Here is a 26,174-nt window from a genome sequence, read left to right as displayed (position 1 = left end):
AGATGGATAGACAGATGGATGATAAATAGACCAGATACATCTTATAGCTGTAATAATTTAATTTAATGTGTTGTTCATAATTCTCCCAATGCTCTCTATTCCTGTGTTTGTCCAGGACACATTCTGTAACAATTAGTTTAAGTATTTTTTTCCCCATAGCCACAGTCATCAAGTTAGAAGCATTGAGAATAACCCTCAGCCAAAGTCATAACAGGAACTGGAGAATAAATAACCCATCTCTCTTATTCCTCACAAGAGATGTTTCCAAGATACTGTGAACCCCATCACAAGGTTCCCAGTTTACCTCTTTTCTCCCAAATTAGAAACCTGTTCAGAGACAGGTTCTGGATAGTGCTTTTCATTTCTTCACTAATCAAATTTGAACCACCCTCTGACTGGCACAGTAAACTCTTTACACCAGGGACCTTTTGTCTGGTGGAATTTACTGTCGTAGAAGACAAGAATACACACACAAACACACACACACATGTATGTATATACGTATGTATGTATGTATGTATGTATATATGTATGTATGTATGTATATATGTATGTATCCTAAGTTCTCAGTAACCATTCCTTTGAATACTTCCTCTAAATGATTTTTCCTGAAATTCATTATAATATTAAAGATGCTATTATGACTAAACCAATTTTATATTTCTGTAAATATGCATACTACCTTCTACCCTCACACAGTTTAATAATTATTTATAATTGTTCTACATCATGAACTTCATTTTATCATTATTGAAAAATCTGCCATTTGACTAACTCTTCCTTTAGAGTTAATTCTGAATCTGATGAGAGGGTTTGTATTTTTCACATGTTACAATTTCACTTTGTGTGTCTAAAAAATGTGTCTAGTTTAATATGCTCCTCAGGTGGGAGGCCTGAACCTCAGCCTGGAAGCAGTGGCAGAGAGAGGCCTGAGCCTCACGCCTAGAGCAGCTTCGGTGGGAATCTCGAAGCCCAACCTGAAAGCAGTGTCAGAAGGAGACCCTGAGCAGCATGAGAGGGAGGCTGAGCCTCAGGCCCAGAAGAAAGGAGTGACCACTGGGAGATACAACAGCAGCCGTTTCCAGGAGTAGCTTTCAGAAACTATCACAAGAAGTTCCTCTAGGAAAGAGTACTTGTGTCACACTCAGCATCCACTGCCGTTTCTTGCTTGGAGATACCCCACTGCTACATCAACCACTGAACCATCAGTCCCACTTATATCTAGAGGAGCAATCACCAGAGCTGTGGCACCTCCTTCAATGGGAGGAGCACCCACAAGGACTATAGCCCCACCTTCAGCTCAAGGAGTGACCATCTGAGCCTTAGGCTCACTTCCGTGAAGAGAAGCATTCAGCAGAGTCTCTGCTCTGCTTGTGACTGAAGGAGTGGTCAATGGAGCCACACACCCCCACCTATACTAATTGGAGAGAGACTCCATGAAGCACAAGCTCCACCTATACCTTTAGAGGAAGAGATGTATAGACAACAAGGTAAGAACACACCCAATAATGTAAAGAGCAATAAGGCACCGACTAGTGGTGCTACACCAAAACCTGAACATCCCAACACAGATAATGTAGGAGAAAATTAACTAAAAAATAACTTTATGAGGATGATTGAGGTCCCTAAAGAGGAATTGAAAAATTCTCTTAAAGAAATGGAGGAAAATACAAACAAAAAGTTGGAAGATATCGACAAATCCCTTAAAGGAAACCAAGAAAATGAAATCAAACAAGTGAATGAAATGATTCAAGACTTGAAATCTCAAATAGAGACAATAAAGGAAACACAAACCAAGGTAATTTTGGAAATGGAAAATCTGGGTAAATGATTTGGAACCACAAATGCAAGCATAATCAACAGAATACAAGAGATAGAAGAGGTAATTTCAGGCATTGAAGACAAGATAGAGGACATAGAATCATCAGTCAAAGAAAATTTCAAATCCTCAACACAAAACATGCAGGAAATCTGGGACACCTTGAAAAGACCAAACCCAAGAATAATAGGGATAGAAGAAGAAGTTCAACTCAAATGCACAGAAAACATATTCAAGAAAATCATAGAAGAAAACTTTACCAACCTAAAGAAGGACATGCCTATGAAAATGCAGGATGCTTACAGAACACCAAATAGACTGGACCAAAAAAAGTCCCATCACCACATAATAATCAAAATAATAAACATACAAAAGAAAGAAAGAATATTAAGAGCTGAAAAGGAGAAAATCCAGGTAACATATAAAGGCAGACCTATCAGAATCATACCTGACTTCTCAATGGAAACAATGAAAGCCAAAAGGTTCTGGTTAGACCTTACATAGACATTAAGGGACTGTGGATGCCAGTCCAGACTACTTTACCCATCAAAGCTTTCAATAACCATAGATGGAGAAAACAAGATATCTCATGATAAAACCAAATTTATTCAACATCTATTCACAAACCCAGCCCTACTGCATACAAGAAACACACCTCAACCTCACATACAGACATTGTGTCAGAGCAAATGATTGGGGTAAAAATTCCAATCAAATAGACCTAAGAAACAAGCTGGTGTAGCTATCCCAATGTATAACAAAAAAGACTTCAAACTAAAGTCAAAAAAGTTAAAAAAAAGGTCATTTCATACCCATCACAGGAAAAATTCATTAGTAGAAAATCTCAATTCTGAACATCTGTGCTCAAAACACAAGGGCTCATGAATTTGTAAAAGAAACATTACTAAAGCTTAAATCACAAATCAAGGCTCATACACTAACAGTGGGATACTTCAACACCCTACTCTTACCACTGGACAGGTATGCCAGACAGAAGCTTAACAGAGAAATAAGGAAACTAACATGTTATGACTCAAATGGACTTAACAGACATCTATAGAATATTCCACCCAAATGCAAAAGAATAAAACTTCTTCTCAGCACCACATGGAACCTTCTCTAAAATAGACCACATTCTTGTTAACAAAACAAACCTTAACAGATATAAAAAATTGGAATAATCCCCTGTATCCTATCAGATCACCAGAGCTTTAAGTTGGAATTCAACAGCAACAATAATTTGAGAAATCCCACAAATATGTGGAAATTGAACAATGATCAATGGAACCACCACTGGATCAAGGAAGAAATAAATAAAGAAATTAAAAACTTCCTAAAATTCAATGAAAATGGCCACACAGCATACCCAAAATTATGGGGCACAATGAAAGCAGTGCTAAGAGGAAAGTTCATAGCACTAAATGCCTACATAAAGAAGCTGGAAAAATCCAACACTAGTGAATTAACAGAACAGCTGAAAGTGCTAAAACAAAATAAAGCAATCTCACCCAGAAGGAGTAGACAGCAAGAAATAGTCAATATTTCTTGCTCAAATCAATAAAATAGAAATAAAAAATACAAAGAATCAATGAGACCAAGTTGATTCTTTGAGAAAGTCAAAAAAATAAACAACCCTTTATCCAAACTAACCAAAAGACACAGAGAGAATATCCAAATTAACAAAAACAAAAACATAACAACAGTCAGAAAATCTACTCCCCAAAAGTGAGAAAACTTTAAGAAGATGGACAATTTTCTAGATAAGTACCACATAACAAAATTAAATCAAGAACAGATAAACAACTTGAATACACCTATAACCCCTAAGGAAATAGAAACAGTTATCATTAGTCTCCCAACCAAAATAAAATAAAAGCCCAGGTCCAGATGGTTTCAGCACAGAATTCTATCAGATGTTCAAAGAAGAACTAATACCACTCCTGAAATTATTCCACACAGTAGAAACATAAGGGACATTGCCAAACTCTTTTTATGAAGCTACAGTTACCCTGATACCCAAACCATATAAACACACAAATAAGAAGAATTACAGACCAATTTCCCTCATGAACATAGATGCAAAAATACTGAATAAAATGCTGGCAAACCATATCCAAGAATGCTGTGGCTGGGAAAATTTATGAGGCCACTACCAGTGTATACAACATCTAACTCTAATGCACAAACTGACTTCATTCCATATGGAGAGATACCTTGCCCAGCCTAGACACAGGGGTGTGGGAGTGGAGAGGTGCCTTGGTCCTGCCTCAACTAGATGATGGGACAGACTTAGTAGACTTCCTATGGGAGGTCTTACCCTCTCCATGGAGCAGATGCTGGCTTTCATTCTCTATGTCTTTTAATGTCTTGTGTTTTGAATTTTAATTTTCTATCTATTTAAGGTATATACCATGCTTTAGGATACTTTTCTTGAGACATTTATCTGTGTGTGTGTGTGTTTGTAGATAGATAGATAGATGGTAGAGATAGATAGATAGATAGATAGATAGATAGATAGATAGATAGATAGATAGATAGATAGATAGATAGGCATGCAGGCATAGGTGGTCCTGGTGGTGCATTCCTGTAATATCAGCACTTGGATGGTGGAGGCAGGAGGATCAGAAATTCAAGATCATACCCAGCTACCTAGTGAGGTCAAGACTAGTCCAGACTACATAGCACCTTATCTCAAGAAACACACACCAGGAAAACAAAAATGTACACAGAGTAAACTAGTGATACAGTCAGGAAAATTAACAAGCCTACTATATTAAATATTATCTGTATTTTCTTGTAGGTTTTTTTGTGTTTTTTTTTGTATTAAGATTACCTAAAATCTTAATCTTTTCCCAAATCACTACTGTATATAGTGGAATATATAATATGATTAGTATTAGCCCTAATAGAGTACATTACCCTATTGATAAATGGGGGAATAAATGGGGAATTATTAAGTAATCAAATCTAGACCTAGTATTCTCCATAAGTGTAAATTTGTACCCCTTGATCTACATTTCCCCATCCCCTAATACAACTCCCTCAATAACTACCTATTTATTTTGCTCTACTTGAATATATATTTTTAGACTGTGCATGTAAATGGTATCACATAATATTTTTCTTTCCATAACTAGCTTATATTATTTCTCATAACAGTATTTTTAACCTGTTTTGTTTTCTTGTGCTGGTCACTGGGCCCATAGCGCCACACATGCTAGGACACATCACCAGTGAGGATTGTTTCCAACCTTAAGTGTGACACTTTTTCTAGATATTTATGGTGCCCAAACTCCCCCCTTATTAATATCCAATCAACTTTTAAACCCACTCAGTATTTTGATTTCTACAAGTTTGGTTATGGAAATGAATATTGTTTTAGAGTTTTTATTATTTTTCTCACTTCTAATTTTACATTTAATCTCTCTTAAATGTTTTTAATTTATACTCAGGAAGTATATAATACTTGTTATCATTTCTAAGTCCACGGTTAATTGTGTTCTTAGTTATTTCTCAGTTCTTTCGTAAATTCCGGCAGCATCCATCTTTGACACATAATCCTATAAAACAAATGTTTAATTATTTGTTCCTCATAATAATTTGCCAGGTCTCTCCAGTTACTTTCATTTACTGCATTAGAGTGGTCTGTGACCTCACAGTTTAAATTCCAAACTCTCAATAGTAATTTGTTATGCTCCACACCCAGTGGGACTCTTTGTTATTTCTGTTCCTTGAAAGGAAGGTCTAGGATGCTACCTTTTGCAGTTTGGTCCCATGAACCTGGGCTTTCTGAAAACTGTTCTACCACCTTCTGGCTCTGGTGTCATCTCCTGTGCCTGTCACCAAAGACACACTGTACATCCGTAGCACATAGAAGGCAAATGCAGTGATTTGGGAAAGGGCTTTCTAAGGGAGATGCTGGCTCCTTATTATTCTTTGGTATCTCATATTTCTCCCAGAACATGGCTGTTTGTTTTGTTACTATACAATACAGACGCTGAACACAGTACCACACCAGTCTCTACTCTGGCTTTGATGAGTAGAGTTAATTTGTAGGCTTCCCCAATTCAAGTATTTGGGGAGGAGACATCATGACATAATAGAATATTGATATTTTAGTTGACAAAAGTCACACTGGTAGAAACAGAATTCACTGACATTTGGTTTTGATTTTTTTTAAGTGGTAACGTTAATTACAAACAAATGAATTTTCAATATTAGTCAAAGCTCACTACCACATGGACATAACAATTATTTAAACACAAGTGCTAGAAAATGATTTTTACTTGAAGTTCTCAAGAGATATTTTCCCCCTCAATTTAAGTTAGGAATATGTTACCTTTGATTGGTGATGGGGTCTTTTTAAGAAAGTGACATTTTGTTGTTCGCACTGGAAAAGGTTTTCCCACATCAAACTTTCTGACCAACTTTGACACAGTGTCCCAGAGATGTACATACTCTTTCATGATGACATCTCCTACATTCAAATCTAGGCCTGGGTTATAATTAAAAATACACTGTATTAAAAGCACTGACACCAGCATAAAAGCACACAACTTCAGTAAAGTCACCAAGCTCTGAACTATGAGGCAAACAGTGGAATTGTCAGTGAGCTTCCCAATGAATCTAAATGAAAACAATCATCACTCTGTACAGCACCATGACCCATCTTAAATCTGATCTTGCTTTTCTGTTTGACAATTTAATATTAAAAATTAATGTCTTAACTAATTATAACAGTGGAAATTCAATTATTTCATTATAATAAGATGCTTTACCACAGATAGCATTGAAACCAATAACATTGAATAAAAATTAGCAAAGAATCATTATTTCATATAAGTAGCTAATTTATTCCAATGCCTACAATATTCAGGGACCAAATCTGGATTTCAAAGACATTCCAATGCTACTCTCTCAAGTCCTGTTCTCTCAAAATATGTTTTCTTTTTCTTTGATTATAAAAACACAAAAAAACTTATTCTAACAAAAAAAAACCAAATTCCACAAAGAAAGTATAGAGATGATCTCTTGGAAAAACTTAAAATCCTTCATCACTAATAATAAGTTGATGTGTCTTATTTAGTAAGTTGATACCTTGTGCATTTTCATTTTCATAGTAAAATGCAATATTCTTCAGCAAAGGCTCATCACTTAAATCAGAAAGGTGAAGTGAATTCAGACTCCACAATTCAAATGTGTGCAGGTTGCTTAGGATAAAATACTCGCACCACTTTTTCTGAAAAGAAAAAAAAGTTATTGACAGCTTTCACATCCACAGTAATATGTAGAATGACTCCATAAACATCGGCAGATATTTGGACAACTCAAAGGGCCTGCATGGCATGGCTACATCATGGGTTGCACGGCTGCACAAGTACTCTGTATGCATGCACAAGCTTTCCCTTTTAAACAAGGGCCTCCTGTTCAGTCTCCCCTTCACTCTCCTGTTTGCTGACACCAACCCCTCCCCTCAATACCCCTCCCTAATAAAACTTCACATGGTTTTTGTTGAGTTCTGTCGTCTCTTTCTCACTGCTGCCAAAGCTTGAGCAAACAACAACAGTATATGGTTTAGAGTTAAAGTGAGAGCCTCCCGTGGGAGATCTCTTCACCCACTCTCCCTTAGCATTAAAACTTAATGCTTCCCAAGCATTCCCAAAGTTGGAGAATGAAGCTACTGTTCTTGAGCAGATAAAGTTTTCAAGTACTCCTGCCAGTCCATCTTAGAATGTTGTCAAATACTTAGATTTTTTAAATAATGTCTTTTAACATAAAGTACTTCCTTGTGTGTTAAAAAATGTCAAAAATTCTTCAGTAACAAGTGGTACATAGAAGGCAGTCATTCAAGTCTGTATCACACCTAAGTCATTCACACCAGCTCCCATTTGTGTTCCAGACTTGAACTACATAAAGGTGACAAAATAATTTAATACAACTTAGAAATAAATTTATAACAAAAGCCAAAAGACATTACTGGTGGCACATGTTTATTTTAATTGCAGACATGAGTAGGTTTAATATTTTAACCTGAAATGACACATATTAAAGTTTTTAAATAAAAATGGGATCCAGAAGTCTTCTTGCCTTTTATTAATGACTCAGAGTATTCTACCCCTGAAGGACTAACAAAGCAACTAGAGGAATGCCCACATATGGGGTTTAGAATACAGAATTTTCTCTCAAGAATTAGTAGAACCTACATAGAGTCATCTTCACTATGTCTCATATTTTCTACAGCACAGAACTCTTTAAAAATTCCCTTGCAACAGCTATGTTCACCAATGCAGACATTGAATGTACCCTGACATTGAATGGACATGGGTGTGCTGTGGATGTGTGCAGGTACATGGAGGCCAAGGATTGACCTCAGGAGTCATTCTCCTGGTATATTCAACACATATATGGTTAAATAGTCCCCTAATCTCCCCCCAAAATCCAGGTTTTTATCTACAGTGAGTGGTCTACCTTGCAATCAAAAACAACTTTTAAAATACAGAAGTGCCAATAGCCTAGTTAAAACTATTTAGTAGGAACCCAATGAACTTTTAAAGAATTTATCTACCCTGATCTGTAGGATGCTGCATGACTTTTCTCTCACACACTATATCAGCTCCATCACTAACCCCATAGTCTTTCTGTCCTTGATAAACTGGATGGACCCCAGTTCCTTGGCCATGCTATATTTAGGGCAATCACACATAATGTTTCTTCTCCCAGAATCTGGTTTCCATTCTCTCCTTCCTGCTAAATCTTAACAATCCTTCAAGACATGGATCATATAACTTCTTAGAGAAACTCTGGCAAACTTGGCTAGATCTTTTCATTATCAGATTCTAAAGTACTCTAACTATTCCTTCACAGTAGTTGTTAAAATTCACTATGTGTCTTCTCTATAAAATGTAACCATCTAAAAGAGTTCAGGTGAGGCAATGAAGAATATTTATCTCACTCTGTTTCCAGGTTGGAAGAGCACATTCCTAATTCCATTGGGCATAGGACCTTTTTTTGACTATTTAATCTCAGAATCCTAATAGAAAGTATACATGGCATATATATATATATATATATATATATATATATATATATATATGTAAATATATATAAATACATATACATATACACTGTATATAAAGATGTAACTAGTAGTCATTAAAGATGACATCATGCAATGTTATATATATGGATACTTTCCATGCAAGAAACAACAGAAAAATCTGCTCACTTAGAATGAGGAGAATAAACTGAACAGATTCCAGCACTGATTTGCTTGGAAGGCTCTAGAGAAATGTTTGCTTTCCATTTTCCTAAGGTCTCCAGAATCTCTCTATCTATAATCTGTAATGGTAAAAAGTTATAAAGTCTTGTATTCATTTCCCCAGGTTTTTCTCACTGCAGAATGTGGTGGTTACTGGGAACTTCCATTAATGACATATAATCCTGATGCTGACAAGAATTTTAAGAAGGAAAATTTTGAGAGGCTCCTCTTTGGGTTGGATACATGCCATGAGGTTTTTGTCATTACTACCTAATATCGTTGTTAAGACTAGTCAGGTAACTGATGTAAGCAAGCCGACCTTTGAAAACCCCAACATTTAACACTACCCTTATAAATGTGTTTTGTGGTTTTTAATGTATCAAGTAGTTAAAACAAAAGTATAAGAAAATAGAGAGTTAAATTTACCATTTTAAAGACAGTCTTGAGGTCCTGAATCCAACCAGAAGTGATGAATCTTGATTGTGCTCTCTGGGACAGGGGTAAATGGAGTTGAAAAACCACACTGAGGCAATGCAGCTTACAGAAGTCTTCCACGTCCTTCAGGGTTAAACAATTGCCTTTCTCCTGAAGAAAATAAAGCAGAGGGCAGAAGGCTGGGAGACTACACACCCAATTTGTTGAAGCACAAACTCTGTAGCCAAGCTCTCTATGTGGGAATCCCACATTTTCACATTTTTCATTTCTGAGAGAATATGTACCCGGAAACTAGGCTGCGCTTAAACATGTTTGAGGCAAAGGGAGAAGGAAGCTTCTAGCTTTGCAGAAGTTGGTATATAGCCTGATTACGTATTTTCAGGGACTCCAGGTATAAGGTAATAAACTAGGTTATGAAGGGGAGGTTTCACGGGACCTTGGGTGGGTAGGGTTACATGCTAAACACTCTCTACTGTCTAATCAATCTACCATGAAGGCAATATGGACTGCCACCATGAGGACAACACAGTAGCAATGTAGCTAAAAGGTTTAACTGCACAATGACAACACAGATAAAGAAATAGATTTAGCATCATGGGACAAGGACATCAATGCTATTTTCACATATTTTGGCTTATTGGAGAGCAAGAAGACTTCACTGGAACACTCCTAGGATGCCAGAGAGGGTCTAAATGATTACAAGTTCCAGGTAGAAAAGTTTAACTTACTATCATGATATAGAGATGGTTTAAAATTGCATGTCTAATCATGTAGAATGATTTCATTAAAAATTATATTTAAGGAGACACTGCAAAGCAAAATATTAAAAATTTGTCCTTATCCATTTCTGAAATGGGTAAAGCTAATAGGATTGACTAGCTGAGATTCCGTAGTACTCAGTTTACATATAAAATGGTATGTGAACATGTGTATAGCTTTGTGTCCATGAGTATGTATATGCAGAGGTGAATGTTTAGTCACAGCTAAATCTCAACTAGCCACCAGATTCTTGTCATTTTCTGCAATAAAGAAACCTAAGAACCAGTAGGGTACCAAACACCACAGTGTGAGAGTATCTTTCAAAGTCACTGAGAAATTTGCAAGAGATAAACCTGAATTCAATCTACATTACTACTTAGCGTCATTAGTTGGAGGACTGTTGCTCTCCAAAGCTGAAAGTCTGTGCTTGGATATGTGTAATAGAAATAACAATGCCTGTCTTGCAAGGCTGTCTTGAGTATTCCATGTACAAGAAAAGCCCAAAGCACAATAGCATAGTAGGTTATTTCTCCTTTTGCCTGCCTTTTGGGTGACAGGAGCTAAATATTCCTATGTGAAACACCTGTCGGAAACACAATAAATCATGGAGCACAATAAATCTTTATATCATGAGTTGTAGGGAGTTTTCCTACTTTTGACGTTCATAGAAACAAGAGAAAATATCAGTGCCACATGGGGGAAATAGTAGGTGAAAATTAATAAAACAGGAAAGCCAGAGTGCATCCCTGTGTAACAACCACACCTGTTTGACTTCACATGTCTGCTTGGATGCTTTCTCCTCTCCGTTTTCTAAAAAACAGTGGTACATTTCCAAAGAGAGGGAGCATGAAGTGACACAAAGGACTCGTCGGATGTCAGATCCTTCTGGCCAGAGTTGCGTGAGCCGAGATATAGTCTCACAAGCCTGTCATAGCAAAAAATTGTAACATGTCATGATAATTAGAAAATATATTTACTCCTAATGATTATATCACAAGGGATGGGTGGATATGACCATATGGAAACTGTAGCTATTTCCACTAAAAAAATTATGAACACAATTTTGAGTGGCAAAATTATTTCAAAAAATGTTGAGAAAACTGTTAACAAATATATGCACAAAAACCCCTGTAAATCAACATAGAAATTCATGACTCTGTAAATATTAATTCTCTAATGAAACTCAAATAATGAGAAAATAGAAAAAATGCTTATTCCCCTTAGTGATATAAATATTTGCACTTTTTTTACTTTCATGATATCAAAGTAACTCTGATAATGAAGTTATAAACAGGCAAAGGCATATGACAATACATTTAACTGCCATTCAATAAATTGATACTTTTCATTCAAGTTCTAGAGATCTAACCTGAAGGAATAATCCAAAATCTGGCCAAAGATGTGTGCACCAAGGTGTTTATCACAGATTTATTTGTAAAAGCAAATCCCCAGCACTCAGGAGGCAGAAGCAGGTGGATCTCTGTGAGTTCAAGGCCAGCCTGGCCTACAGAGCGAGTTTCAGGACAGCCTCTGAAACAATAAAGAGAAACCCTGTCTCAAAAAACCCAAAACAAAAAAAAGACAAAAAAAGCAATCAAGAAATAGCATATGTCCATAAAAATATTACTCTTAAGAATTTTAATGAAATTATAAAATATGTATGTAAAAATTTAGAAAAGTAACAAAAGGGTGTATATCTACCATATCCTCAATACTGTAAAATACATGGTGTCACTTAAAGGATGAATTGAAAACATGTGGGTCCTGCCTCTAAGTGCTGACATTATAAACAAGCTATACATAACAATAAGGAATCTAAATACCATACTTCCATTGATGAAATTTAGAGATACAGTACCCTGTATTCCCATGTGAACCAAGGCACCAGATTACTCACAAGAATTTTTATGTTCTTTAGACTTTAATTTTTATTATTTTATTGTTATGAATGTTTTTGCCTGCATGTGTGTGTGTGTGTGTGTGTGTGTGTGTGAGAGAGAGAGAGAGAGAGAGAGAGAGAGAGAGAGAGAAAGAGAGAGATTAAGATTTCTTAGTCACTGAGCCAACTCTCCAGCCCCCTATCTTGTATTCTCTTAAATTATATGCACACATAATTTGTGGGTCATCTAGAAACAACACATATCATAGCAATCATTTTTCTGAAAGAATTGGGTGCTTTTGTAGGTGTTTTGCACAAAATCTCCTCTTCTTCAATTAAAAAAGAAAATAGTAGTATCATGAAATATGTCAGGGGGAACTAACATACTCCATCTGGAGAATATGTCAAGTTTTCCATTATACTTGTGATACCTTAAGACTTCGTAGGGACCAAAGAGAGATTTTACAACTTTATGAGAAATACAAAGATTGATATTATTAAAGAGTGAATTAGAACAATCATAAGAAATATTGAATCTGCAGATATGCAAATGCCATTTTTAAAAGTAATCTTTTAATCTGAATTTTAATTTTTCTTTATTTCTTTTAGATTTATTCATTTTACTTTAAGGTGTGTATTGCCTGCACATACAGTTGTAGCTCACATGTGCTTGGTGCCCACAGATGTCAGAAAATGGCATGGGATTCCCTACAACTGGAGTTATGGTTGGTTGTGGACCACAATGTGATGCTGGGATTCAAGTTCAGACTCTCTGTGAGAGCAGCTACTGCTCTTTACCACAATCCCATCATTCCTGTCCAAAACTTTCAATTCCTATTAAGTCATTCATGTGAAAAAAGAAATGCAAACTGAAGTCATATACTTTTAAAATTATAATAAAAGGATTAAATATGATAATCTGTGGACTACATTGAAAATAGTTGTCTCTATATCAAAATTTATGTCATGCAATGAAAGCAATTCTCAAAGGAAAACATCACACTAAACATTTAACATCAAATTGAGAGAGTAGACTAAATGCTCATATCAAAAAAAGAAAAAAAGAAACAAGAAAAATCAAAAGAACGTAAAAGATGAAATCATAGCCTAAGAGAATAAAGTTCTGTATATCTAGTTAATAATTCCAAACTTAAACTGAAATTAGACAAACATCATTAACTTAATAAGAGCAATCACAAATGTATTAAAAATAAAGGAGAGTGTGACACTGGGAGAGAAAATCACTTCAAAGGTTTTTAAAAGTCTAATTAAGAAACTTTTGAGAAAACAAATTTGAAAAAGCCAAATTACTAATTTCCCAGAATTAATTATAGAATTGATTCTCTTAGTATTAATAGGCTTAAGTACAGCAATATCCATGATGTTGGTAAAATGACTAAGAAACCATCCTGACAATAGACACCAAGCTTCAACCAGAGAATTCTACCAAGTTTTCAAAGACTGGCTAATCCCACTGATCTAGACAGTATTTCAGAACATTAAAAAGAAAATCTGAAGAACCTTTTCTATGAAGCACAAAAAAGCTTACAAATAAATGTAAGGCAAGACAAAAACTGAAAATTACAATTAAGTAACACAGATACCAACCAATGCAGAAATTCAACAGGAAATATAGCTAACAGAACCCAAGAACTTATTAATAAAGCATTACATCATGATGAAGTATATATGTATACCAGAAAATGTGTCAATGCAATATGACAACAATAAAACTGAGGGAAAAACAATAGTACTGAGGTATATTTCCACTACTGTGTTCATGATATAAACAATCAGAGAACTTCAGCTTCATCTTCTTTGCATCCGAGTATCTTAGTCCTACTTGACAGGGGCAAATAGAGACATTTCTACTCAGACCAGGAAAAGGGGAAAGACATCCAGTATCTCTATTACTCACCACTGCTACAAGAGTCCAGTTACTATATCCATTAGACCAGAGAAATCCTAGAAGCTTGAGGGTCTCAAACAAGGTAAAACTCTAGGAGTGATACACAAGATTACACACACACACACACACACACACACACACACACACACACTTCAACTAAAAAGTTTTTTTTTCAATTTCTAGTACCTTTTCCATCACATTGTTGAATTTTAAATCTCCAAACAGAGTTGTTAGATGCTCATCTCTGTGTTTTTCCAAATGTTGAATCAGGCCTTTGTAAGCAATCATAATCTCATTCATATTCTAAAAACAAAGTGTGATAATTTGTTACAAATAAAATTATTATTTCCCAACTAGAAAGATCAAAACTTTAAGAAACAATCATATTATAGTGCAGTCCTCAGTTTAAAATCTAGACTAATGTAATGGAGGTTGGTCAGCAATGTTTGGAAACCCTTCCAGGCAATACTTGTTTATCTCATCTGGCAATGGAGCACCTTATTTTAGCAGTTTCACAAAGTTACATGTAATACAAATTCAATGTGTTTCACTATGACACATTTCATATAAGCACCCTAAAGAGGAGACTAGAATCTCTTCCCGATGGGTATCTACTAGAAATAGGCATTGCCACCAGTTTCAATGGCATTTTCACTAGTCTACAAATGGAGTCATAAGATATATTTCATTGTATTTGAAATTCTAAGTAGTCATCAAATCATCAGTTAATGTAAAAAATAAAAAAAGCTTCTTTAAGGTAAATTTTAGTGAATTAAGACATAAATCATTTTATAAATAAAATTCTCCATTAAAGTTTACTCTAGGCAGAATGTTTTCAAGATTTCTCAGAAATCAGATTCAGAAACTGCTATCAACAGAGTGCAACAAACTTGGGCTGGATATAGTGGCACATGCCTTAATTCCACCACCCAGGGGTACAGAGGAAAGTGTAGCTTTGTGTGTCCCAGGCCAGCCTGAGCTACACAGTGAGACCCGGTCTATGAAGAGAAAAAAGAAACACAACATAAACTCAATATGTACTATTTGCCCTGGGTATAAAACTAAAGCCCATGCCTGTTTCTGCTCACAGTTGGCAGTCAGAGTTAGGAATACTTTAATGATAAGAATCCTAATAAAAGCACAATAAACTACCCTGTCATGTTAAAACAACTACTTACGTGTATGCAAATGTGCAATGATGGGCATGATGCAATTCTCAAAGAGGGACGTATTAACTGCTTCTAAACCTATTTTGATAAGCTATGGAATAATATTCATACATGGAATTCACCTCAACTAGTGAAAATAAGCAAACTATTTATAAGTTTGGCACACATGCTTTACACTGAAATTTCAACAAAGTAGTTCTCAAATATACATGGAATTTGAATTCTGATTGTTTCAAGAGCCAGTCAATTATTGGCTGAGGTTATTAATGAAGATATAAATCTACCACATTCTTTTCTTCCTTTAATCTGCTCTGGTGAGTTCTCATGAAGGCAACCCCTAGTCTGTCATTTCACTAGTGGATCTCAGCAACAGAGACATACCTTTGCCTCCGAGTTCATGTCTTTCTGGCCTTCATTAACTTGGATTGCTCATGCCACAAAGTGTTTGAGAACATAGGGGACAGGGTAGCACTGCTTCTCATAAATTCTACATCCTCTTATACTACTCATTTAGTAGTGTTTTTGAACAGGCTACATAGCCAAACATCTATTTCACCATCTCCAAATATAGACAATTCATATGCCTGCCTCATGGGACTTTTGTGAATGTTAAATATAAATAATTTGTAAGTGCTAAGAACTCTTTTACAATTAAAAAGTACTTAGAAAATTACTATATTTTATCACTATTAATTCATTATCATTATTAATATATATCATCCTATATATCATCCTTTTAAATCTATGATAGTTTCTATAATGCAGGTAGAGTCACTACTGAATCAAGATAGTGATTATTTTAAAGATTTATTCCATTTTTAGTTTTATGTATATGTATGTGTCTGTCTACATGTATGTATGTATGCATGTATGTTTGTACGTATGTATATATATGCATGTAAGTGCAATATACACAGAGTCCAAAGACGTCAAATCCTTATGGATCTGGAATTATAGGCAGTAATGAACCACCCAACATGGGTACAAGCTTAGTAAGCACTCTTAACCACTGAGCCTTATCTCCTGAATTAATTTAGGAATGTTTATAAAATTCTAGAACATTGTCCTATAGATGTACATTACCTGTTACTATAAATCTCTCCACCACTTCCCCCATAAATTACCTCTTTATAAAATTTCTGCTCTGAATATGAGCTATGCATAAAATATGCATAAAGACGGAGGATGTCAGATGTCTGCCCTGAGAAGAGAACGATGTTGATCTTCTCTGCCCATGACTGAATGACTACAAAGTTGAAAAGGTGTGTCTGCTGGTTGTTCAGGCCTTCATCGGCAAGAATCAAGAAATAGGGGCAACTCTGATTCAAGAAAATGCTCCAATCTTTTGACAAGCATCCAGAAAACTTAGTCTGAACATCAATGGTGGTATTCTTCTGAAGATGCAGAATTAAAGCAGTTCTCAGTGTAAGAAGTGCAGGGACATTAAAGTATGCATATTCAGCATCCTATAGAGCAGGAGATAAAGCACATTGTTTGGAAAGTATCATTTAGCATTTTATTAGTTCAGGCAATTAACACATATCATTAAGGTCATTGAAGGAATAAGATACAGCAGGGTTTGTTTGGCTTTTTTTCTTCTTTCCTATAGTCAGTAAATTGGCCCTGGAAGTTTACTGTATTACAAATATGTGCTATAAATCACACTTTGGACCTAAGAGTAAGCAAGCCTAAAGCACTCAGAGTTCATCACACTTTGGACTTAAAAGTAAGCAAACCCATGGTACCCAGAGTCCACTACACTTTGCCTTCCTGTTTTCTAATCATTCTCCTGTCCAACCTCGCCTGAAGAAAACAAAGAACAGAAAAACCTATGAAAATACTAATTTCCAATTAGAAAATTTTCTGGAATTGGGAGCTGAAAAAGGAACAGGCTAGTCTAGAGACTAATTCCAGACTGCAGTGATATTTCTTAAACAGCATGAGTTTTTCTCACTAGACCAAAATCTTTGTAACTAAAGTAAACATAGGGCAGAACCCTGGCTCCTTGAACAAAATTCTGCTGGCCAGCAATGCTCAGAAATATATTGTAGCATGAGCTGCAAACTGATTGAACAAATCCTCTCCATAGTACCTGAGTACAGTATTAGCTGCCTTGAGATTAGGAACCGGAAGATATGGTAGCAGGTGCATATACCTGTATTTGAAATTGCTAAAGTTTTATTAACTACACCATGTATGATATTCTTTCATTGGTATTTATAACAGAGAACAGAACAGCAAAATAGCATTAGTGAGTTCATGTGGGCTCAGACATACCTACCAAAGGACTCAAATAAGTTGCCTGCTGAGTTTTGAAGGCAGAGTAGTTCTCAGAGTTGGAGGACTAGAATTGAGGTCAGTGGGGCCTCTGTTGAGAATTTCACAACTCTTGGGACTCTGCCCAATAAAGTTCCCCATGGTTACACATTACAAAATAATCTAATTGTGTTTACTCCTGAACACTGAAATGCTAGGTAATTTTTTTCTCTTCTTCCCTTCTCTTTTATTTGTTTTGTGCTTTTTTGTTTTGCTTTGTTTTGTTTATTTTTTGAACTGTAGATTGAACACCCAGCCTTGTATGCATTAGGCTAGACTTCTACCACTAAGTTGCATTTCTAGATTTTTTCTTCTTTTAAGAAGGTCTTTCCAGACTTAGTTGCAGAGAGGGAAGAATGAAGATCGAAGGGGTCGGTACCAGGGTGGTGACACCCACACAAACAGCTGGCCTGAACAAGGGGGAGCACATAGACCCCAGACTGCTGTCTGGGAGGCCAGCACAGGACTGATCCAGACCCCTGAGCATGGATGTCAATGAGGAGGCCTCTGCATTCTAGGGGGCCCCTGGTAGTGGATTAGTATTTTTCCCTGGTGTAAGAAGGGACTTTGAGAGCCCATCCCACGTGAAGGAATGCACTCTTGGCCTGGACACATGGGGAAGGGCCTAGGCCCAGCCTAGGATGATGTGGTGGACTTTGGGGAGTCCCTGTTGAGGGCCCTACCCTGCTTGGGGAGTGGAGGGTGGATGGGGTGGGAGATAGGTCGGGGGTGGGGGAGGAAGGGTGGGGATGAGGGGAGGGAGAGGGAGAAGGGATTGATATGTGAAACAAGCTTGTTCCTAATTTGAAATAATAAAAAAAAAGTCTTTCCAGGTAGGCAAGACTACTCATCAGCTCATTGTATGAGGCTCAGGTGGGCTCCAAATTTCCATCCTTAGCCTCCAACTCATTTTATGAACTTTTAAAAATACATTTTGCTTTTCCATCAATGGTGAAAATGTTTATAAAATTTTATAAAAACAATTTAGTTATAGCACGGATTGGTAGTGTGTTATGATAAATCTTTCCGCCCAAAGCTGCCTGAGCCCCACCGTCACATGTGCATTTTAGGCAGAAAAAGATGGGTGACTGTCCAGGTAGCAAGATGTCTCTGTCAATTCTAGAGTTTATATATTTTCCTTCTGTGGTCTTTGAGAGAGTTAAAGACAGATAGTTATGGTTATAGTTTTCTTCAGTTATTATAAAAGATAAGTTATCCTTCTTTTATTTAGACAGAAAAGAGGAGATGATGGGGAATGTACTGTGTATGTTTATCTTATTGATTGTTGAATAAAATACTGTTTGGCCAATGAGACAGCAAGTTAGACAGGACTGGAAGTCAGGGAGGATTCTGGGAAATGTAGTAGAAAATTGATGATCCAGACAGGAAGTGACATAGCAAGGAGACTCATATTCAAGCAAAGGAGAAACAGGAAGGGCCCTCTTTTCCGCTCCACTCCTGCTCCAGCGGCACGATGTGATCCACAGCAAAGAGGGACGCCAATAAGGCATCCGATAAGATAAATCTTATAACATATATAGATTTATGATAGTTAAGACTGAGCTAGCAGATGAGAATCCTAGTCATTGGCCAAGCAGCTTTGTACCTAATACAAGTTTCTGTGTATTCATTTGGGCCTAACTCAGACAGCAGGCTGGCATAAAGCGTACACGTGGCAGTGGGGCGCGGCAGCTTTTGGCGGAAAGATTTATCGTAACAGTAGTGCATACTTGAAATCCTTTCACTTGGGAGGCATTGGCAAGAGGATTGTGTAGTCCAAGGCTAGCTTCAGCTACAAGAGACTTTGTCTCTAATTATTGAAATGAATCTGGTTTCAGTCTTCAGAGAATGAAAAGCTCAGCTGGTCTGTGTTACCTTGAAGAAAACTATGGCGAATTGCCCTCCTTTGCTAATAATATCCAACAGGTATCGCTCAACCAAGTAGAAGAAATGGAGACTCTGTCCAGGCTTAAGTGACTTCTCAAATAAACATGTGACAAACAAGGAATCTCCATCAATCAGGAAAAACTCAGATTCAACAAAATCATTGAATAAGCTGGAATAACTAAAAAAAAAAAAAGAAAAAAAGAAGTATTAAAACTCATATAGATGACATAAAACAGTAGTGTTTTTATTATTTCATTGTCATTAATAACCTAAATGCTGAACACATAGTTGCATATAATTATATATACTTATATCATGTATGTATTGTACACAAGCACATACACACACACACACACACACACACACACACACACACACACACACACACACACACACTGAGACAGATGCAGGTACAGATCAACATTATCAACAAGGTCAAATAGCCCTACAGGAAAAGGGGAATATTACACATGATTTCAAAACTCTTAATTACCACAAAAGTACTTACTCAGCCTTTGGCATTTTTTCCAGGATTAATTGTGACATTAATTCCTCTAAAACTACTGTGGGATGTTTTTCTAAAACAGAGAAGAAGATGGATTTTTTGCTCAGTCTTTTTAAGGGAGCTCAAGATTATTATTTGAGAAATAAGAAACAGTAATGCAGTTATTTTAACTGTTTAATCTGTGAAGCATATATTTTATAATGCTATAAATGTTATTTTGAATTGAAAATTACCCATTCTCGATGCCATCTGTGCTTCCAACCTGAATTGGGAAATACTAAAAATGTAAGTCCTTCACTCTGTTTCTTCTAAATGGTCATTATTAATGAGATGGTAAATCTGAAAAGAAAAAGAAACACTGATCAACTTTCCTATCAGCAAAAATGTCCTGAATGACTATCTTCCCAACAAAACATGGTTGCAGCAATACAAGAATGAGCACAATCACAGTTCTTGTCAGCAAACAGAGGAAAGCTGTTGCTGAGCAAAAAAATGATGGCAGCTTGATGAAATGACAGTTCAATGAGCATTCAATGTAATAAGTCTGCAAAGGTATAAGTTTATTTGATGGATGTTAAAAGGTGAGTATAACATCTTTTGACAACAAATCCAATATGCGTAGAGAAGAGCAGAGAAGTGGGCTGTCAAGGGAGTCTTTGAAGATTCTAATTCAGTCGAGAGATGTCTACATATGTAAGAGTGCTTGCTATGAAAGCAGGAGGAACTGAGTTCAAATCTCCAGCACCCATGTAAAAACTCAGAATGGCTGCTGCATATTTCTGTAACTAGCATTAGGGAATGGATACAGGCAACCCAGGCAGCCACCAGGAGCCCACTGATGAGTGAGTCTAGACAAAATAGCAAGCTCCTGGTTTAGTGGTAGACCCTACCTCAAGGCAATAAAAAAAGAAGAGCAACAGCAGAAAACACTAAATAGCCTCCCTGGTCCTCCAAAAGAATGTGCAGCAGCACTCATGCAAAAAGCATGCATCACAGATACAACACACACACACACACACACACACACACACACACACACACACACACACACACACAAACACTTACTCAACTAGTCTGAAGAAAAACAGCAAGACCGTAGTTCTCAATAAAGTTTTTTGGTTTGGTTTTTTGTTTGTTTGTTAGTTTGTTTTGTTCAGGATGTAGCTCATTGATAGCGCACTTACCATCTGTGATATCTTGGGTTCAATCCTCAATACCATAAGCAAAAAATACCAAACAATAAAATGAGCCTGCTGTAATGTCCAGCTGTTCATCCAGACTGAGCAGGAAAGTTGCATATGTAATTTAGTCTCATTAAGAGAGGTGGTGATGTGAGAAGAAAGATCTGAGGAGATCACCCTAAAAGAAATCGGCCTTCCATCCCATCTCTAGCCAGAAGGCCTCACAGGAAGGGCTAGGGCAGATGATCAATCTAAAGCTCAGCTGTCACTCTGACTAGGAAGTCAACCACACTTCTGAGACTTGTGACGTGTGTGCCTCTCCATTTCCCTTGAACTATTCTCTGGACGTCAGAATTCAGTATCAATCCTGCACTCTTCCAAACACTACCTGAACAAAGGAGTCACCTCAGGACAAGCAAGACATAGCAGTGCATACGTAGTAAGCTGGTAATAACATGTGTACATGGATTGCTTTCTGGAATATGGAATTAAAAGGTACCTCCAAGAAGAAGAAAGTGTCTGTATCCATCCACACATGCCCCTATCGTTCTCCACTGTGAGCAATGACACCTGTATCCATCCACACATGCCGTATCATTCTCCATTGTGGACAATGACACCTGTGTCCATCCACACATGCCCTATTACTCTCCACTCTGAGCAATGACACCTGTATCCATCCATATGTACCCTATCACTCTCCACTGTGAGCAATGACACCTGTATCCATCCACATGTGCCCTATCATTCTCCACTGTGGACAATGACAACTGTATCCATACACATGTGCCCTATCATTTGCCACTGTGAGCAATGATACCTGTATTCATTCACAAATGCCCTATCATTCTCCACTGTGAGCAATAACAATTGTATCCACCCACACATGCCCTATGGTTCTCCACTATGAGAAATGATGCCTGTATCCAATTACAACCAAAGATAATATCAATAGGAAAGCTTCTCTGATAAACAGGAATGCTTCCCTGGGGTCTTTAAGAACTAGAGGCAAGGAGATAAAAGATTGACTGAAATTGAAAAGACTCTCTCTTTCTTTGCACCAGAAGAAATATTATGAACTATCTTGACTGTGGCTATATGTAAAGCCAAATCCTGTGAAAACTTTTTTCTCCTCTCCTACCAAGGCCAAGGTTGTTAAAATTCCTATTCTGACAATCCCTGTGTCCCTGTCCTTGTCTCTGGACAATTTTTCCTGATGACATTGCTGATTAGCCATCTGGTAGTTTCACCCTTGCTGTCCCTGATATAGCAGTGACATCTGTCCTGGTTTGTTGACCTAATACCACTTTGGGGCCTAGGAAAGATGATGATGGATATTAAGAAGTCAGTACCCCTTTTCTTTTTTCAAATTTCAATAGCTAAAATGTGCAGATGGCTCTTCCACTATCTACCTGGCTATTCCAAGTTTAATTCTGTCTGTCCTATGGGTGATGATCTAGGATCTTCCAAGTGTAGCCCAGGTTCTTCTGATAGGGGCAGACATATATAGAAAGTCAACAGACTGTGATTACAAAGATTGAAAAGGAGAATACAAAATAAACCAATAATTCAAGTATTTTGCAAAAACTAGTCTGGAAAAGAAATACTCTTAGAGTTATATTTGTTTGTTTGTTTAAATATAGTTTTATCTATTTATTTGTTTATATGTAGTTGTTATTTATTGATTTGTTTATTTGTGGTAATGACCAAAACTGCAACTGGCAAAATACTTATACCAGCCTCTAGGGTTTTACAGGAAGCTTAGTAACTGGCAAAGCAATATAGTTATCTTTGGCTGGAATCACACCAAAATAGTTGTTTTAAAAGTGGCATTTAAGAGACTTTTTAGATTTTTATTGAGTTTTATTTCCTTGAGTATGTGCATATATGTTTCCATATAAATATGGAGGTCAAAGGACAATGTCTGGAGTCAGCTATCACCTCACGCTAAGTAGGTCCTGAAACAGAGCTCAGGTTCTCACACTTGGGAGCTAGTGTCCTTATCTGCTGAGTTTTTTCATTGGCCTCATTTAAAATATTTTAAAATAGATACTTAAACTTTTTTAAAGTCACTTTAGTAAAATGCCTGGCAACAAAAGCATAAATAATCATCTTGATTAACCATAAAGCCTGATTTTTTTAAACCACTTGTTAGCAGAAAAGATCAATAACTTAAGCTAATTTTTAAAAGAGGACTGGTTTTGAATTTTATAAGAATTAACTAAAATTTGAACTTAATTTCATATTAGTACTTTATTGATTTCACTTCCCCCTCCCTCTCCTTCCTCCTATTCCTCCTCTGTCCCTTCTGCTCCCTCTCAAATTCATGGCCACTTATTCTTTAATTATAATTGTTACATACCTGTATGTAATTTTATAAATACAATCTGCTAATAAATAACCTTCAATAATCACTGTATATATCCTGTGATTCACCCCCCACAAAGCCTTTGCAACTTATTTAGTTCTCCTGTGAAGTCAAGAGAACCTCCTGATACTTCCCTCATCTTTCTTCCATCTTGGAATAATCTAGTCTTTACCTCAGGACAAAATCATATTTTACTCTGTGACAGAATCCTTCTTTTTTTTAAGAAATACTCTTTTAATTTTGACCTATTTTTAAATGAAAAATACACCCTTCTCACATTCCATCCTCTCTCTCCTACTTACTGACACCCTTTTATTTTACTTTCTCTTGAGAAAGAACAACATAACAAGCAAATTTATAAAATGTATTAAGGTAAAAGTGAATCCAAATTTCACTTACAACGTAATGCAACAAATAAAAACTATCTCTCTATAGTCAGTAACACTCCAAGGCTGTTGTTCTTCCTATGAAAAGCTTCTGGGGATTTAAGACTCTTACACATTTCATTACTCTGGGCCTCACATGAATCTGAGTTATAAAATGCTGCACTCCAGCAAGAGCAGGCAAAGATAACAAAGTTACTGATGACCTTGTACAGGCAAGAAGGGAGAAGGGAGAAGGGAGAGAGATACACAGAGAACAAAAACTACTTTTATGTTAGCCCTGTAATTGCAGCTTGAGATACAGGTTTGTATCTCAAGCTGCAATTCCTCTGAAAACCTGGAGGAAACAGCGAACTATTTTCTGGCCCAAGAAAAAAGGGTTTCCAGTAGTACAAGATGGGCAGGAAGCTTGTTGTTGTGTCTAGTGATAGCAGACTAGACTTGAAGCATTAATATATTGATTAAAAATAATATATATACAGCTATGCTGGCCAGGAAAACAGCGAATAAATCATATCTACATTCTCACTCCTCTGCTCCAAATCCCCCAGTCTCATCCCCAGCTTTGTAGTAGCTCTTCACGACATACCCTGCTTTCATTCATCCTGTGGACCCCATTATCCCATTCCTCACCCTATTTTCACCCCTAAGTGTCAGCTCCCAGTACCAAGAAACACATTCTAACTTGAACCCACAGTGGCCACACCAGGCAGGATCTCAGAAGCATTTCTTACCAGGCAACACACAGCCACCACCCAAACAGGGTAACAGAATACAAAGACAAGAACAGATATCAGCACCTAGAATTAAAATCACCCCAAACTTGCCTGGAAGCCAGTGTAAAAGCACAATCAATAACAACCAGGACAATATGTCTCCACTAGTAGGTCCTAAGAAATGCAATACAGCAGAAGCCCAAGTCAAGGACTTAAATATAGGCCTTATGAATATGTTAGAGGTCCTTAAAGAGGAAATGAATAGCTTGCTTAAAGAAACTTATGAAAACACAAACAGGCAGTGAAAGGAAATGGAGAAAACAGATCAAGACATACAAGTGGAGGTAAAAATCAATAAGGAAAACCCAAAAGTGAAAAAAAATCTGGAACTGAAAAATTCATGAACTCAGAGGCAAGCCTCACCAACAGAATACAAGAGATGGAAAAGAGAATCTGTCATTTAACACAAGACAGAATAAATGGACACTCAGTCAAAGAAAATGTTAAATCTAGAAGAATCCAGGAGTCTAGAACAATACGAGATGTCAAAATCTATGAATAGGAATAGAGGAAGGAGAGGAAATATGACATTGGATGTCCTTCTGTATGCTGAAATATGTGTTGTTGCTTTTACTGGTTGGTGAATAAAGCTGTTTCAGCCAATGGCTAAACAGAGTAGAGCCACACAGGAAATCTAAACAGAGATAGAAAGAATGAGAAGAAAGAGGCAAGAAACACAATGTAGCTGCCAGGGAAGCAAGATGCCAGGTTATCACCAGTAAGCCACAGCCACATGGTGATATGCAGATTTATAAAAATGAGTTAATTTATGAGAGAGAGAGAGAGAGAGAGAGAGAGAGAGAGAGAGCTCTAGCAAGTAATAAGCCTGAGACATTTGCCAAACAATTATGAATATAACTTAAGCCTCTAAGTGGTTATCTCATAAGAGGCTGTGGAGACCCAGGAGGTGGGAGAGAAACCGGCCCAGTAGGACCAGGAGATGAGGGGAAAAAAGCCATCCAACAACAGAAATCCAAGTCAAAGGTACAGAGAATATTCTCAACAAAATTATAGAAGAAAACTTCCCCAACCTACAGAAGAATGTCCTTATCAAGGTATAGGAAGCATACAGAACACCAGACTGAGCCAGAAAAGCAATTTCCCATGTCATATAATCAAAACACTAAACATATAGAACAAAGAAAGAATATTAAAACCTGAAAGGAAAAAGATGAAATAATAGATAAAAACAGACCTATTAAAACAACACCTGACTTCTCAATGGAGACTCTCAAAGTCAGAAGGACCTGGACAAACATTCTATAAACTCTAAGAGACCAACAAATGCAGCCCAGACTTCACCCAGCAAAACATTCAGTCACAATACATGAAGAAAGAAAGACGTTCCAGGATAAAACCAAATTTTAGCAGTATCTACCTACAAACCCAGCCCTACAAAAGTTTCTTGAAAGAAAAATTGAATCTGAAAAGCCTAACCACATTTAAGAAAATATAAGGAATAAATGACATCAGATCAAAAGAAGGAGAAAAAATGTAAAGTAAAATCCACAACACTACAAAAACAGTAAC

General features: G+C 36.7%; 1 protein-coding gene across 5 annotated transcripts in view; it reads right to left on the bottom strand.

Annotated features, from left to right (window-relative positions):
- The window catches only part of Ddx60 (DExD/H-box helicase 60), a 126,604-nt gene that overhangs the window by 83,430 nt on the left and 17,000 nt on the right, over positions 1–26,174 (bottom strand). For all 5 annotated transcript variants that reach the window (XR_004771810.1, XM_027394067.2, XM_027394068.2 and 2 more), the window contains exons 2-10: positions 20,170–20,275; positions 19,940–20,009; positions 19,420–19,609; positions 16,353–16,694; positions 14,246–14,362; positions 11,035–11,196; positions 9,504–9,662; positions 6,917–7,058; positions 6,159–6,314 (exon numbers count right to left, since the gene is read on the bottom strand). Coding sequence is in view for 4 of the 5 variants with exons in the window: in XM_027394067.2 (XP_027249868.1) it covers positions 6,159–6,314; positions 6,917–7,058; positions 9,504–9,662; positions 11,035–11,196; positions 14,246–14,362; positions 16,353–16,694; positions 19,420–19,609; positions 19,940–20,009; positions 20,170–20,185 (1,354 nt within the window). In the remaining variant the exon portion in view is untranslated. The remainder of the gene's footprint in view (positions 1–6,158; positions 6,315–6,916; positions 7,059–9,503; positions 9,663–11,034; positions 11,197–14,245; positions 14,363–16,352; positions 16,695–19,419; positions 19,610–19,939; positions 20,010–20,169; positions 20,276–26,174) is intronic.

The sequence above is a fragment of the Cricetulus griseus genome (genome assembly GCF_003668045.3).
Source record: "Cricetulus griseus strain 17A/GY chromosome 1 unlocalized genomic scaffold, alternate assembly CriGri-PICRH-1.0 chr1_0, whole genome shotgun sequence".
In the NCBI taxonomy this organism is placed as follows: Eukaryota; Metazoa; Chordata; class Mammalia; order Rodentia; family Cricetidae; genus Cricetulus; species Cricetulus griseus.
This window is presented reverse-complemented; position numbering and strand designations above follow the sequence as displayed.